Source organism: Alligator mississippiensis, chromosome 6 (assembly GCF_030867095.1).
Source record: "Alligator mississippiensis isolate rAllMis1 chromosome 6, rAllMis1, whole genome shotgun sequence".
In the NCBI taxonomy this organism is placed as follows: Eukaryota; Metazoa; Chordata; order Crocodylia; family Alligatoridae; genus Alligator; species Alligator mississippiensis.
Window position 1 is genome coordinate 68,607,488 of NC_081829.1, and position 17,656 is coordinate 68,625,143.

At 37.7% G+C, this 17,656-nt stretch overlaps 1 protein-coding gene across 10 annotated transcripts in view; it reads left to right on the forward strand.

Annotated features, from left to right (window-relative positions):
• The window catches only part of PCGF5 (polycomb group ring finger 5), a 114,752-nt gene extending 100,637 nt beyond the window's left edge, over positions 1-14,115 (forward strand). For 6 of the 10 annotated variants that reach the window (XM_059729961.1, XM_059729962.1, XM_059729965.1 and 3 more), the window contains one exon: positions 3,566-14,115. In XM_059729961.1, coding sequence (XP_059585944.1) covers positions 3,566-3,613 — 48 coding nt within the window. In that variant the 3' untranslated portion in view covers positions 3,614-14,115. The remainder of the gene's footprint in view (positions 1-3,565) is intronic. The other 4 variants (XR_009463076.1, XR_009463075.1, XR_009463073.1 and 1 more) reach the window with 4 other exon arrangements.
• Positions 14,116-17,656: the final 3,541 nt, after the last annotated feature.

The following is a 17,656-nucleotide window of genomic DNA, read 5'->3' on the forward strand; positions in this document are numbered from 1 at the left end:
TAATTTTGCTGTGCATTAGTGCATCACACACAAAGCTTGCTAATGCACAGTAGACTTAGTCTAATGCACATTAAGTGCCACAACAAAGTGTTCATCTGTGCTAATGCACAGTAGTGCCAATTACAGTGCATTAAATTAGTACTCCTAAAAGATCCAAAACCAAGTATAAGCAAGCAAAAGATGTTATATTGGATGGAGTGTTAGTCATTTCCAAGATAGCAATTCTTATAATTTCTTTAGGACCTTAAAACTAAATCTTAAATGGTTTGTTCCATTTTCTATATTATAAATTAGAGATGGTCTAACATCGCATCTCCATATTATAGCATTCCCAGAGTCCAGAATCTGGAGCCTAAACACAGTGGTCAGATTTATGTGTTCTCATTTGGCCTGTTTTAAGGACCGTTTCAAGCTGCACATTTGGATCTGAACTTCAATCCAGCAGTTTCCCCTGGCCAGTATCTCTTGAAAATTACTCGGATGTGGACTAATATTTTTGCTTTGCAATAGAAGGTGAAATTTTGCTACACTTTCTCTTTGTAATTATACTGAATTCAGTAGAGTGACATGACTAAGGACAGAAATTACACATGAACTGGTTTCTTATCAGTTATACTTGTTTAAGTCTGTAACACAACAAAAGTTCAGTGGGCATGAACTGCTTTCAAAATGACTGAAACCATTCTGAAAGATAAGATAAACCTGGATGGATGTAGTATTAGATTTAACTGATTTAGGTTAAATTGGTTTATTGAACTAACTTCTGTCCCAAATCCCCTCCAGATTCAAGTAAACTCACAGTCCCCCAGCATCCCAGAATGCTTTGCACCTGCCCTGCAAACCCCTTCTCACAGGGTGGGTAAGCTAGCATTGGCCCAAGCTGTCTTCTCTAGCCGAGCAGGGAAACATTCTCTAGTGCCCTCTGGCTTGTGCCTTAGATTACTGCAGGCATTGCTGCATTTCCAGAATCAAAAGTGAATGTCTGTTCACTTACTTATTGATTCAATATATGCAGCTTAGACTAACCTGCAAAGATTGAAATGATTCTGCCGGGGGCTTTTGACAGTCTGTACAAATTTGTGCCACTACTTAGTGATGCAGTGCACGCCCCTGCTTGTGCACTTTGCAGTGGGACAAATTGTCCCGCTGCTGCATAGAATCATAGAAGTAGGGTCAGAAGGGACCTTGTAGATCTTCAAATCCGACCCCCTGCCTGGGCAGGAGAGAAACTGGGCTCAGGTGGCCCCAGCCATGCAGGCGTCAAGCCGCTTCTTAAAGACCCCCAGAGTAGGAGCCAGCACCACTTCCCTTGGAAGTTGGTTCCATATCCTAGCCACCCTAGCTGTGAAGTAGTTCCTACGGATGTCTAATCTGAACCTACTCTCCAACAACTTGTGGCCGTTATTTCTTGTTATCCCGGGGGGCGCTAGGGGAAACAAGGTCTCCCCCAAACCCTTCTGGTCCCCCCTAGTGAGTTTATAGATGGTCACAAGGTCCCCCCTCAGCCTTCTCTTGTGAAGGCTGAACAGGTTCAGGTCCCATAGCCTCTCATTGTAGGGTCTGCCCTGCTGTCCCTGGATCATGTGGGTGGCCCTCCTCTGGACCTTCTCAATGTTGTCCACATCCCTCTTGAAGTGGGGTGCCCAGAACTGGACCTCCAGCATGTGCTGCTGGGGGTCTGTCTGGGGTACAGGATGTCTCAGTGCGGTCACAGATGTACTTCAGAAACCAAAAAGACAACAACAAAAAAAGAAAGGAATAGAAAAATCACTTCTGTTGTGGGGCTTGTACATTGGAGCTTTGAGAAATCAGATGCCTAGATCAGAAATATTCAAAGTAGTTTTGGCATTTGGACAAAAAGACTGTGTTCTCATTTATATGTAATAAATGCATACTCAAACAAAACTCAATAAATTAAATGTATCTATGCAGGATACCACTGCTATATGGTAGCAAAGAAGCCACCTCATCTATGGTTTAAGACTCATGTTTCAAATCAATACTGTTCTCTACAAACAGTGCATTTTCCTTTGAATGCACTGAACACTAACAAGAACTGCACACAAGACCTGGAGATGGTTATATTGCTGAAACTTAAGCCGGATCCAGATGTGCAGGTACGCACAGTTTGTGGTGCCAAAACCTCTTTGCGGCACCACAAACCGCATGTGTTGCATGTTAAACCACACCTGGTGCTGCTAATTTGCAGCGCTGGGGAAAATTTTCTACCAGGATTTCCTGGTAGCAAAAAAAATAAACCCCCTTAAAAAAAAGCAGCGCAAAGCTTGCCAAACTGTGGTGTACCAGGACAAATGCAGAGAAAGGGGAGGAGGCAGTCCTAGGGTGCCTGCTCTCCTGTCTTCATGTGCCACTTCTCAGCTTGCTGGGGCACAGGGTGCCTCAGTGTGGGGGCTGCCTGTCTAGCTTCTAGCTGACAGGCAGCCCCCACACTGTCAGCTAGATAGGCAGCCTTCACACTGAGGCACCCTGTGCCCCAGCAAGCTGGGAAGCGGCTCATGAAGACAGGAGAGCAGGCACCCTAGGGCTCTGGGTATTTGAAGAATGAGGAAAAGAAAAGTAGTATTTTTAGTGGTTAATGATAGCATCATACAGCCTCTTAATAATTCCAAATGCACATTTGTTTTAAATGTGTACCTCAGCTGTGGTTACCTCTGCCAGCAAAGCTTGAGGCTATTCCATGCTACTGCTAACTCCATTCTAATGCTGACTAATACAAAAATAGGAACAGGCTATTTTAAGAGAATGTGCAATGAAGTTGAGTGGAAAAAATATGACTTAAATGAAAACTGATCTAAGTTTTCATCCTGGAAAACGTAGATTAAAAATTATGTATTATGTAAAATAGAATTTCCAGCAGCAAGTATCTGGAGCTTCCATTCTCTCATGCTTCCTATTCTCCATTGCAATACAGTCCAATTTATGTATCCAGATAGTAGTGGTTGCATTTTACTATGCAAAATTAACTGCCTGAATGAAGTTGAAAGGGTTCTTGTCAGGAAATTTTAGCCTTTTTCATGAAATCAAGTGACTGACCTGACTTTCAAATAAGATGAGTGCTCCCTGCTCTCATTAGCTAGAGCTGACTGCAGGTAAAAGGTCTGTAGTTCTATAAATTGGGCCAGCTACATCTTAGAATAATGTATTTTTATTAGTGAAGGTATAAAGATATGTTGCATTTGTTTTGCTTCAAACTCACTACACAGAAATAAGAGGAGGATTTTTTTCTATGAGTATCCAGCATATATATATGGCATATAATTTGTAGGAGTAATATAGGATGCATATTGTTTGTGCCTAGTAAAATTAACTGGTATACAAAGCTTTTCATTATACATTTAGAAAACTGGCTTGAGGTTAAATGTTATTGACATGTATAGAACAATGTTAGCCTGATGGTAACTATAATATGCACAGTCCTGGAGAAGGGCCTTTAACTTTTCTTAAGGTATGATTTAATTGCATCTTGTTTGTATTTCATGCGAGTTATGTCTTCATGTTATACTTGTCTGTTTTTGTTGTTGTGTTCTTTGTGTTTTATTTTTAGTCTTATCCTATGGTACTGCAGTATCGACCCAGAATTGACTTCGGCTAGACCAAAGGTCCAGACCACACTGAGATGAATTCTGCACTATTGTTTACCCATCGACAGATTGCACAATGAATGGATGTGCCTGGATTAGGGGGACACAACCAGATTTTCAGCATGCAAATAAGAACCTTGTCTTTCTTAAAATTGTCAGTTGCATCTTTGTTGTTTCTATTAGAGCAAGCCAAGTGCCATTCTGCTACTGAAATGTGCATAAGATATTTGTGGTATCTTACAAATGTGCTGCAAGTCATAGCCAAAATCATGAAATGTGCAGTCAAGATTCAGAAACTACAGAATATTTTTCCCATGTGTTAGAAAAAGTTTCTGGTCTTCATGTTGATTACACTAGCAAAATGGCCAAGTGCTCATTCCATGTCGTGTTGCAATTTTCACACAATTACTATTTTACTGAATATTGTTGTATAAATGATAGAGTACTGTACAAAAAATTAAGGATTATATCTTGAAATATTTTGTATAGAAAATATATTTAGAAAAGTGGTTATTGTGCCACTACCTTTCTCTTGGTAAGCTTCTGATAGGTCCAGGTATAGTTCACTCATGAGTGTGCAGCAGTCCTTTTGCTATGAATGATGTGTACCCCAGGCACAAGAGCAGAACGCAGTAATTAAAAAGCCTAAATAGTGTGCCAGTATCTCTTAAAAACTTCATAACCTTTGAATACACATTTTTACAACTTGTCTAGAATTGACAATTTGAGATGCAGGTATTTTAGGATAATGGGAGCTGGCCAGATTATGGTTCTTCTAATAAAGTGTTTGTAAAAGTGAGGTTAAAAATCATTTAAATACTAAATGGAAAAGTAGCATTTTCTCTGTAAGGTCATCCCACATATCAAAATGTATTTATTTTTGTCAGTGGCATTCATATTCAGGAATTCTTTCTTTTTTTTAAGGTGTATCTACATCAGACATATATGTAAAAAGAATACAAAGTGACATATTTCAAAACATAGCTTTGATTATATTAAATGTCTGTTGTGGTTACATGGAGTTTAGACGCTATTGAAGATGTATATAATTAGTTACAGTCATAAAGCTAATTTCATAATAACAAAAGGCAATACAGTATTGGAAGATAAACAGTTTGACCAAAATAATTGGTTTTTCAGGGTAATTTTCCCTAGGAACTAGTATCACAATGTAATAGTTCTAGTGTAGAACATTGTATTGAGGTTTCTGGTAACATTGTTGGGAACAGTATTGCATATGTTTTCTGTAGTCTTCCATTGTTTTAGCTCTGTTTAAAAGTCATAATGGCTTTTTACTTTAAACTGTAGAGAAAAATACAGTTAAGTAACGTTGTATGTTTTAGCTACAAGTATTGTAGATTACCACTTATTTTCTTGCATAAAACAAGAAGGAGTGAGAGGCTTTCAGAAGTTGCCACAGGTTGAGTTAATCATGCTTAGAAAAAAGCCAACAATAATAAAAACCCCAACTCAAGAAACATGGGATCAGACTATTTAAGGTGATAGGATATAGGTTCTATAGAAATGCAGTCTCAGTGTTGTTTAAATATGTAACACATGTAAACGCATTATGCGTGAAATCCTGGCCCCACTGAAGTTGTCAGTTTTAAGAGGGACCAGGATTTCACCTGTGTGTACACATTGGGTCATATCCTACCTTTGTATTCCAAAAGTCGTATAGCAAACAGGAACAAAAATGCATAGCAGGTAGCATTCTGTCTAGCAATCTTACCATTACAGGTCAAGATTGCCCTATTGTGCTAATGCATTGTAGCAGAAGGAAGCAGGCTGCTTTCATCTGTAGGCACATGTTGATTGTAGGGCTTGCTTTGCCCATGCTGTTGACAGAGCTGATAAAACGTTCCTCATAGGTGGGCCCCTGTCCTCCGTGGACAAGTGGATTCTTCACAAGCACAGTACTTTTCTAGCTGGATCTGTTTGCAGGATCAGGGTCTAAATGCACCTTACAATTTATATACAGTATTTTAACACCAGGAGTATTTCTGTTATGGCTTCACTTAAAAATGAAGGATTTGGTTTCAGTTCATGTCAATATTACTAATGGTAATATTTTTAATGTTAATTTTTATTTGGTTTAGGTAACAGTTTAGCAATGTACTTCCTATTTTGGCAAATTCTCAACCACCCATTGAGATTTTTTTAATCAGAAAAACAACACTCAAGTTACCATTTTAAATCCATTTTCAAACATTTTACATAGCTAAGATTTTTTTCATTAAATCAGCAAATTCATATAAAATATAGTATGACCACTGAAATGTCTTACTGTATTGTGAAGGACTCTGAGTCGCAACCAATAAGGGGTTGGATGTTTATAATGACTTCCAGCATTCCAAGTTCAGTGAGCCATAGATTTAGCTTGCTCTGAGTTGGTAATTGCCTTATTTTATAATACGTTTAATCCAACACAGATTGGAGTAGAGAAGGCAGATCTTCACAGTAAGCATGGAAACTACTGACAGGCATAGTTTTATTGTTCCCAGTTGAGAATCGCTGCCTTCACTGCTTATGAATATATATGATTTAGCTGACTACATGTAAATGTTTCTGATGGCATAGTGCCCGATTGGTTAAATACTTCTTCTAGGAGTGAGGTGCCAACCAGATGTATATCATGCAGCCAGTATAACATAAGTGTGACTTCTGCAGGAAATTTCTTTTTTCTGTATGGAACATAGATGCCATGTGTATGCACATGTGTATATTTGATTATCCCTGTTGACACATTTGTGCCAATTAAATATATACAAACCCTGTAGGAATAAGAGAACTTGTGTACAGACTCATATTCCAAAGATGAGTTATAATGAAGTGAGCGCATGAGTATTCCGTGAAAATCGCACAAGGGGTGCATAGACACGTACTAATTGGGTTTAAGGTAACTTAACTAAGTCATTTAAGCCAAGTCAGAGCATACAGATGTACAGCTCCTTTACATGATGGCAGCCATCTTGTGAGCTAAGTTGACTTAACTAATGCAACTCAAGATAATACACCTTGGAAGCTTATTATTATGCAACTCATTTAAGTCAACTCTGCTCCATACACGTGTATACACTCTAACAGTTAAGTTGACTTAAAGTTAAGTCAGCTTAACTGTCAGAAAGTTAGTATGTATGTATGTACCTAATGTGTCCAAGAAAATCAGGAAACTACCATGTATGCATTTGATAGGGATATTTCCATTGCTAGCAGTGTCGTCACTGCAGAATCAGGAAAGAAACGTATAATAGCTGAAAATGAGCAAATTACCCATATTGAATTAATTGAGCCACAGGGGAATACGAACTAGAATTTACTAGTTGTTCTACCTTTTAATTATTCAGGAAAGATTCAGGAAAGATTTTTTTTCTCTTTCAAACGAGTGTCTACAAGGTTTTAACCTTCTACATCCAGGTTAGCCACTTAATAAAAATCAAACCTTTTGTTTGACTAGAGATCTGTATGCAGTATTTGTCTAGTAACATATGTATTGTAAGTTAAGAGTTTGCAGAATAGTAAGATCTCAAATGCAGATATAATACAATTAAATTAGATTAGTCTAATGCATATTCCATATTGTACTAGTACAGTGCCCCAACACTATGTCCAACCTTACAGTCTAATAAACACATGGGTAGTTCCTACCTGTCTAAATAACCACTCAGTCTTTATGACTTATTAGTACAATAAGAGGTATTCCCATGAATATTTTCAGGATAAAGTCCTAAAATTATGTCAAACTTAATGTAAGTGTGCTCAGCTAGGACATAATTACTGTCTAATTAAAATCAAAATGTGATTACAGTCTTTTCTAAAAAAATAATTTTATATTGTTGACTCTTATGGTCTTATGGAAAATGTTATAAGAAAGTGCCTGATTGCTGATACAGCATATCTTTTAGACCAACATCCTACATTTTGAATGAGAACATTTGTTTTTGTGTGTTAATGAATTATTTCAGCAAAAGTTTTTCTTCACAGAATTATAGAAGGATCTTCCTCCTTGTGAAACAAGTATGGAAAAAAATATATTCTGTTATTAGGCAATATAAATACTGTAGAAATATATTACTAGAGACTATTTAAAAAGGATGACTCTGAGACTGTATTAATCTTATTTTCTGCCAGGTAGTAACCTTGAATTCTGGATCCTGCGTTTTTCCTTTAGTCTGACACTTTTTGGCTGTACTTCTATTCCTTTTACATGCTAAGTATAATTCAGTCCTAGCTAATGCTGTGGGGATTTTGTTGTTCTCCTTTTGGACTTTGGCTATATTTTCTTTGTTCATCACAGATGAAGATGCAGTTCAGGACTTCCACCTTATCCATTCCAGTTGTAGCTGTTAAACCTGGAATTGAGAAAGCAGCAAGTAATTTTTCTCTTGATCTCTCTTCTCTCATAGGAAACCAAAATGTGCAGGTCTTTGCTCTCTAGATGGAACCATTTGTTGAGTTCCTTTGTTCCATTTGCATTCAACTTCCCCTTCATCACAAAAGTCAAGGTACTCCAGTTAGGAGCTACAGAAGGATATTCCATGTGGTGTTCTCAAAAGCCATAACAGCCAGCTCAGCCAGACTGTAATTGATTTAGGTTCCAGATAAGCAATAATCTTCTGATTCTCAAAATTACATGCATGGAATTTTGCATTAAGAAATGTCTAGGTGAGGTATTAGCTGATTACAGGGATTAACCAAAGTATTCTAAGGACTGGTGAGTCCTTTTTATTTTTGCCCACAGCAAAGATATTAGAGAATGGACTCTTTTTTTTAATTTGTGAGCTAAGAGGGAAATGGGTCTAAATCCTCCTCATAGACCAGTTAGCTAGTTTGACAGTAATAGTTTGATGCCTTCCAAATTAGTGGTGATGTGCAGGATATTTTCCATTCTAGCTACTTCATTCTCAATGTTAAGGAGTCCAGACAAAAATTTCTATTCCTCAGAATAGGCTGGATTCTCTAGATCTTTTTCTTATTTCAGGCCTCAAGAAAATGAACAGGTATACAAAAAAGATAAAATTTGGGCAGAAGGATTCTTGATGGCATCTCAAATTGTAAGTTGGATGCAACCTTGCCAGCTTGGAAGAGTTCAGGCACTGACCTTCTAACTCCAAAGAACACGTTATGATGTATCCAGCTTCACATGCAATCGATGGGTCTTCTGGTCTTATGTATACAGACTTTCATGAACAAGACTGAACAAAATAGTTTAAAGGATTTCTACTAGCAGTCTGGAGCTATTCAAAATAAGAGATGCAAAGGTACCTACAGAGTGATTTAGTCTCTTGTTTAGTTGTGATGGAAGCCCTTGTAACAATAGAACCTCCTCCTGCAATCTTGAGTGTAAAATTTTGAAGGCCTGCCTTAGGGAATTGCACCTGGAGATCCACCAAGTTGTCTCTAATGCAAGTTTTAGTTCAGTCTGGCAACACCATGATTGACACACATTTACATGAGACTAGTTAGAAGATCAAATCTAGATGCTGAAGTAAAGCAGCTTCTCACCTGGGACTAAACTAATTTCTTCTGCAATGAAATAAACCACATAAGGTCTGTCCTATGATCTTTTAAAATTTAGCCCTTTGAACCAATGGTATCTACTTCCCTATATTTCCTTCCTGTAAGATTATTCTTCCTGATTGCATCATATTAGCTGGAAGAGGCTCAAGAAAATCTTTGTAAGAAGACTAGCCCATCCATGACTCAAATGATCATTCTTTATTTGTTTTGTCCAAAAGCTTCAACATTTGGAGGAGAAAGCATGATGGAACATTCTAAATATGGGAAGAGTGGTAAAAGTATACCTTGGTAGGTTTGGTCAAGTCAAGAAATTTTGTTTTGTTTTGTTTTTGTTTTAAATGCTTTGGGCCTAAGTTAACTAAATCCTCCCCAGGCAGATGGAAAAAGTAATTCCTTCCTAAAGCATATTCAGCTACAGATAAATTATAGAAAGGATCAAAACTTACTTAGCATGTCCCAGGATGGCTTCCAGAACACACAGGGCTGGAACCACCACAAGGAAATATGAAAAGCTTCCACTTGGTAATCTATCAGCATTTTCAAAGCAGTATATATAAGATTTACCTTTGCTCACCGGTTGAAGCATCATCAGCAGGAATGTGATCTCAAACAAACTAACACTACTAATTTTAGGGGAAATATTTTTCTTCTTACTCTTTATCTCCCTGCTCTTGTTTCCTTGGTGTTCTCTATATCCCTGACATCTGGAATGAGAGACAAGAGGTCAGGATCCAGAATAGGAAACTAATTCACTGATAGGTTTCTTATTTACCAGGATACTCTCCATATCCTGAGAGACTAGTAACTATGTGAAAATACCCCACAAACCTGAAAATTAGTTAGAGTTGCCTGGCAGGAGAGATGAGGAATACTCAAATGTGGGAGAGACTAGAAATCGGAAGAACAGTTTTAGTGATAACATTAACCAAAGAGTGGCATTAGATTGAATTTGTGTGCTGGTATGATCCATTCTACATACTTTTTTGTAAAGTAACTTTCATGTGTATTTTCTAACAAACATTTTTAATGAAGCCTAACAAAATGTGACAGTTAAGAGTGTGAAATGAGCATAAGTAGTTGTTTCTGGGTTTTTCTCTAGGTATGAACAAGAAATCAGGTGACAATCAAGAGAAAATGGTTCAGTAAAATTGCTGCAAAGATAAAACATATATGATGCTGGCTATGTACAGAGGTTGGTATTTTTAAAAAAGGATAGCAAAAATGTTTACTGTCAAAGTGAGAGGTATATATTTTGTGATGGTAGATTATTCCTTAAAACTGTTTTGTATTATAATGTATGATTACTAATGTATGCAGTTGCTGAGGGATTTTGGTTGAGTAGAATGAGAGTTGCTCTCTTTTCTTATGAAAAACTACATTCTAACTGACTTAAAAATCACTCTTTGCTTCTGACTGACAAAATTTAGTTTACTCACAAAGATTTTTTTAAGTATTTTTATAAAAATAATCTGATTGCCTAATCGTTTTAAGAGCCTTTTTATTACCAAAAATTATCCATCCAGAAACTGACTGGAGCAAAGCATTTTGGCACTTTTTTGAAGAGTATAGTTGTTATCTGCCTAGTGAATTAATGCATCTTACATTAATCAAATATATCTTACTGGTAAGTAGCTGCGCATGTCACCAAACTACATCTGTCAGTTTTGTGGGGTTTTTTAATAATAGATTATGGGAATTAGTGTAAGGATTTCATTACCAGTCCATGGATAAAAAGAGTGGCTCTTGGAGGTCATGGTTAATGTCCATTAATGAGAAAAAGCGCAGAGGCTTGCACAACTGATGTGTCTGCTATACCTGGCCTATGAATTAATAAAATACTTCAGTGTGCTGTCTATCTTGTAAACCTTCCAAAGCACAAAATATTCACCAAGCTACTTTTGGGTTTTCTGGTTGTAGTTCAGTGTATTTTGGAGGGTGGAAAGGGCAGACTTTGAGGATCATGAGAAACATAATACATTTTACAGATTTTTATAGCTATTTTTTTAATAAATGGCATTGCTTTCCGTAACGTCAAATTACTGATTAGCAAAAACATCAAAGATATTTTATCTGTTGTGTGGTACAAAATAGATAAAATAAAATAAATATGATTAAGCTCTTTCTTTTCTTTTCCAAAAGAGTCCTAAACTAAATTAGAAAGCAACAGTACAGTTATTTAAGGGATTCTTAAATCTGCCAATGTAAAAATTGCAATAAATCTTAATTCCAAATTTTTTCTAGAATAGAAACTTCCTGGAATAAGCATTTAGCAATGCATAATTTTAATTGTTCCCCCTATTATAAAGTCAGCCATTAGAAAATATTTTGCATTTTTTAAAATCAGTTTAAAGCTTGAATTGTCAAATTTTCTAGGTTACTGAATAGTCAGTATAGTACTCTAAATGGGATTTTGTTTGGATGGGGCTTAAGTGTCCTTATATAAGCTGTGATCCAAGTAATGGTAAGAAGGACGGTAACTATGTTCTAAGGCTTCCTTGCATCTGGTCAGTGGCTATCAGTTTTTAATATAACAGCCCTCACAATGCTTAAGAGATCATAGAACATATTGTAATATTATGTTGCTGATTTTCTTTTAAGATATAAAATATTTTAAGCTTTTTGTCAAAAGTGGTAACATCTTATTACAAATAAACCTTTTTGTGGTTGTAAAATTTAGCTTATAAATCATTCAAATTGAAGTGAAAAAAGAAGGTCATTGTTAATGACTTAGTCTATCCTACTATTAAGAATATATGTATTTTTGTAAAGGAAAAGCACTTGTAGATATTTAATCTGTCCAATATCTATGTTTATGTTTTGAAAAAACAAAATGCTGCTTAGAGAATCACTTAAATATTTTTATTTTTGTGCTCAAATGCATCCTTTGTTGATTTATGGAATGTTTATTCTGTATAAAGATGTAAAGTTATTACAACTGGGCTAAATGCATTTTATATTTGGACTTAGCCAGGTCAGATATATTTGGCTACAAAATTCACTATATCATCAGAAACCTGATTACAGAATTTATTATGATGGTGCTGTTTTTCATCTTTGATATTAGCCTTGTCCTGCTTTACAACATTCCTGCTTTATAGTGTTCATAGCATTATGACAAAATTCTAATCTCTTTGTGAGGGTCACATTCCAATGGATGTTTTATGGTGTATTTTGACATTTCGTTTACAGTCTATAGAATTATACAAGTAGTAGAGTTGTCTGTAAAGTTATAACAAAATAATTGCAGTAGATAATAACTAATTTCCTAGAGTGGGAGAATGGCATCCAGGTTTAGTCAAGCAGATATGTTTTTCTGGAGCACGGGGACGTATCTGGTACTTAGTATTTATGAATGCAGTACCACAGGAAACAAGTGCTATGATATATAATAGTTATGATTGCACCATTTGAGTTACAAATGCATAGTTGGTTGTACCAGTGGCACTTTAAAAGAAATGAAACAAACATTTGGATAGTCCCAGGAATTAACTTGCTTTCCATGGTTTTGAGCAATTATGGCTGACACACTGTCCCTCAGCCATCTTGTTGCATGAAAATTATTGTAGCATGTATGACATGTGAAAGAGCTCAATATACAAAACTTTCTGAAAGATTTCCAGCAGGTAAACATTGGTAAAGGCAATGGCCATTACAGAATAATTCAGTCTTTACTTAACTGGGACCCTTCCCGTCAGTGGAGATTCTGCCTTGGTCCACAATAGTAGATCCTGATGCAGAATCAGAGCTTCTGATTTGATTTTAGTGGTGTTACTTTGTTTATACGTTCTTAAAACTAAAATGTGAATACGGCTAAGAATTTCCATTTTAACCCTGACTTTATTTACTTGCGTGGTTTTTTTGCTTCAATTTCTAGCATTATTTAAACTTAACTTAAACTGTTAGCTTTCTTTAAGTTTGAGTTCTGTAACTCTTCTGAGTGCATGAGTTCACAATAAATTACATTACAAAAATAGCCATGTATATAGTAACATGATTATTAAATAGTGGGAGGATTACAAATCCTGAGCAGACTGCAAATACATGTGACAACGTTATTGTATTAATTGTACACCTGCTATTTCTAAGTTAATAAAGTTACATATTTTTAAAATATAACTTGCATATTTTACAATTTAAATTTTTTGTTAAATACTTCTTAAATCCATGTTAATTACTGGGGACGTAGCATGTCAGGGCATACAAAGTCATGTTTTAACAACTCAAATCCATTTTTTATTCTATAATACATATATTCCAGTGCTCTAGAAGGTTTTTTTAAACAAATATATACTTGTTCACTAAAAAATAAACACTGGGTATTCTCCCTTGCTTTCCCAAAGGTCACCCTTGAATTTTTTTTTTCAACTTAGTTACAAACTCCTAAACTGAATGTTGCCCTGGAAAAGATAAGTTCATAGCTACAGTAGTAAAAAAAATACTTTCCTAAGTAGGTGCTGGTAAATAGGTGTCATTTTGGTTAAATTCCCCATTGGATATATATGGAAGCAAAGTGAAATGAGTTTGTTTGTTTGGGGTGTTATCTACATTTGTAAACAAGATGAATTTTAATACAGTAGCTCATGCAAGCTCTCTGAATGGGCATTTTAGAATCTTGTATATGAATTATTTGATATATAAGTGTGTTTCTGATGATTATTATGTTTGCCTAGGTATCAGTGATGTTAAATTGAATGCTTCATGCTAATATCAGGAATGTGCCCAGTACCTTCGTAGTAGCCAAGAATAAATTAAAATTGGGTATGGTCCATATGCTGCAAGATGCCTTTAGTCCAGTTGCATTAATCCTATGAAAAATCTAGATAAGCAAGAAATATAACTAATCTGCTTACTAGCACTGAATTGCTCCTTTCTCAAAGCAATAAATATATTCATGTTGTAACATCTGTTGTGCAGCCTACAATACAAGTTGTTTTGTTGCATTTTGTTTTCTATATAATTTATTTTGTGCAATAAAAAAAAAATCATCTGGCTTTATCTGACTTTTCTCTAGTGTGTAAAAATACCTGAATCAACACATTTTCTAATATTAAACCTTATAATGCAGGTATACCATCAACTCGGTGTAGAATTTGGCAACCATTATAGTTCCATAGTTGGTAGGGTCGGAAGGGACCTAAGCCGATCATCAAGTCCAACCCCCTGCCATGGGCAGGAAAGGATGTTGGGGTCAAATGACCCCGGCTAGGTGGTTGTCTAGCCTCCTTTTGAAGACCCCCAGGGTAGGGGCAAGCACCACTTCCCTTGGAAGTTGGTTCCAGCTCCTCGCCGCCCTAACTGAAGTAGTGCCTCCTGATGTCTAGCCTGAGTCTACTCTCAGTCAACTTATGGGTATTGTTCCTTGTTACTCCCGGTAGTGCTTGGGGGACAGGGACTCTCCCATTGTCTGCTGGTCCCCCTTTGCAGGTTTATAGGCAGCCACCAGATCCCCTCTCAGCCTTGTTCAGGTCCTGTAGCCTCTCCTCATAGAGCCTATGCTGCTGCCCCCGATCTCCTCATAGGGCCCTCCTCTGGACCCTCTCAATGCTATCCACATCCCTCCTAAGCGCGGCACCCAGAACTGGACGCAGTACTCCAACTGTGACCTGACCAATGTTGCATAGAGGGGGAGGATCAACTCCTTGGACCTGGTTGTGATGCATCTATGGATGCATGACAAGGTGCGGTTAGCCTTCCTGACTGCACCCCCACATTGGCGGCCCATGTTCATCTTAAAATCGCTAGTGACTCCAAGACCCTTTTCTGCCTCTGTGCTGACAAGAAGGGAGTTCCCCAGCCTGTGGGTATGCTGCTGGTTCTTTCTCCCCAGGTGCAACACTTTGCACTTGTCCGTGTTGAAACCCATCCTAGTCTCATCCACCCACCTCTGTAACCTATCCAGATCTAGTTGTAGTCTGTCCCTCTCTTCTAGCATGCTCACTTCTCCCCATATCTTAGTGTCATCTGCGAACTTGAACAAGGTGCTTTTCACCCCCTCATCCAAATCACCAATGAAGATATTGAACAGTGGGGGCCTGAGTACCAAGCCCTGGGGAACCCCACTGCCCACATACCTCCAGGTCAAAATACCCATCCACCACCACTCTCTGGGTGCGGCCCTCCAGCCAATTTGCGACCCATCTGACTGTGTAGGCATCGACACCACAGTCCCCTAATTTTTTAATGAGGACGGGGTGAGAGATAGTGTCAAAGGCCTTCCTAAAGTCCAGAAAGACTGTGTCCACCATGACACCTGCATCCAGGGCTTTTGAGACCTGGTCGTAGAAGGCAACCAGGTTGGTCTGACAGGACCTGCCTCTAATGAACCCATGTTGATTGCCCCTAAGCATAATCTCCCCTGCTGGTCCCTTTGCAGATGTGCTCCTGGATAATTTTCTCAAAGAGCTTCCCCAGGACTGAGGTAAGACTAATGGGCCTATGGTTTCCTGGGTCCTCTTTCCTCCCTTTTTTGAAAATGGGGACCACATTGGCCCTTTTCCAGTCCTCTGGCACCTCGCCAGAGCACCACAAGTGCTCGTAAAGCTGTGCCAGGGGTTCCTCAATGACCTCTGCCAATTCCCTCAGCACTCTGGGGTGGAGATCGTCAGGACCTGCTGATTTTGAGCACGTCTAGTCCTTTCAGAAGTTCCCTGACTAGGTCCTCACTGACCTTGGGCCTGGCTGCACCTCCCCTGGGTCCATCCGGAATCCCAGTGTGGGGGATGTCCCTGTCCCTGCTCAGAAAAATGGAAGCAAAGAATCTGTTAAAGAGATTAGCTTTGTCATCTGGTGCTACCACCAGATTACCAAGCATGTCCTGCAGAGGACCCACTTTACTCAAATGTGATGCTGTATAAGCCAATTAAATGTCAGGCATTTGTTCCAAGAAGTCTCTGATTGATTCTGCTTTCAATCCTATAGGACATCTTGAATGCCTGCCTTGTTGGATATGGGGGTTGTTGACACATTCCCCCGCCTTACGGTCAGGCTTTAATACAGCACAGCAAAAGGGAAGCAGAGAGGATCTGAAAGACAGTGATTAGAAAAGTGACACATCATATCTACCTTTTGTTATTGTGTAGTTATAAAACACCAGTGTTCAAAATCAAATCAGAAATGGAGGGCAATGTTTCGCCGTATGTAATGATCAATGTACACTTAGTTTATTTGGAATAACTTATCCAAGTTATTGGGGCTTTATAGTTAGCTTAATTGAGAACAGATGCAGTATGGTGTGCTTTTACAATCATATTACGTAGTGTGGGCATGGGTTAGTTCACTACAGTATTTTATACTCAGCTTTCACAGCAGTCCTCTCAACTTCATAATATTGTTTTTTTTCATGACATATTCTCATTTTCCTTTTATTCTGTTTTAGTTTAGCTTGAGCTTACATGATTTTACACTGCATGCATTTATATTTTTTATTTCTATTTTTTTTAATGTGTATTTAAAAATAAGTACACATACATTTAAAATCTATCTGACAACCCTTGGGACAGACGTATAATTGCCTTACTACACGAGTCATCTCTGACAGAAAAGAGGAACCAGCGCCCAAGACTAATTCAGTCACACAGTCACATCAACAAAATCTCTTGGTCAGTAATATAAAAGGCTGTTGATTAAATCTAAAAGAATTAGTATGGATACTTGGTCTTCATCCAAGATGAAGAGAAGATCATCAACCAACAAGAGCTTTACAGTATTCAAGCTTAAAAACATGCCAAGGTTGTTCAGGATATCTTAGGACTCCACATTCTGCAAATTGCTGCATCCAACAGCCTTCTCAATAATCACTAAAGAGGAAGAGGAAAAGTCAATATTTTACAAGATTCTTGGCATCAAAAGGAAATTTCATGATAGAAGACAGCAATCCATTCTTAAAAGCTGCTTGAAAGCACAGAGGATCTTTTCTAATAATCGAATCATTGGCTGACTAGTGAACTTCATAAGCCAACAAGGACACGTTCAAACCTACAGCTCATACAGCAGAATCTTCATGCACTTTCAGAACACTTGTGATTGAGTGAAATTAAACCAAAGAGGACTCTATGTTTGTAGTCTTCCCCAGCCTCTCTCCAGTTTTGGTTCTACCATGCAAGTCAGAGTGATCTGGCCTGAAAATAAATCCAAATTCCTCATAGAAATGCTTAATTTGACAACCCAGCAGAGATTAGCTGGATTCACCATATGCTACAGTGCCTGGAAATGTCCCGTTCTTATCTTTTTATACTGTAATGTAGTCTGTCAGCTCTTTACAATGTTACCAGCACCTGGTAAAAGCAACCAATCCTGTTACAGACTGATTATGCTACAGTAATCGGGAAGTCAGAAATGAGCAAAACCATTCTCTTTTGAAATGTTTAATCTACAGGGATAACGTATACAAGTTTTAATTGTGTATGAATCCAATAAAAAAATGGAAATTGCTGATTTAGAATATGATAGTATGTTGTAACGTGCCTTATTAGTCAAACATGGGCTGGCTAGTGACATGGGGAAGTTTGTTTACCAGATAATCATAGAAAAATAGG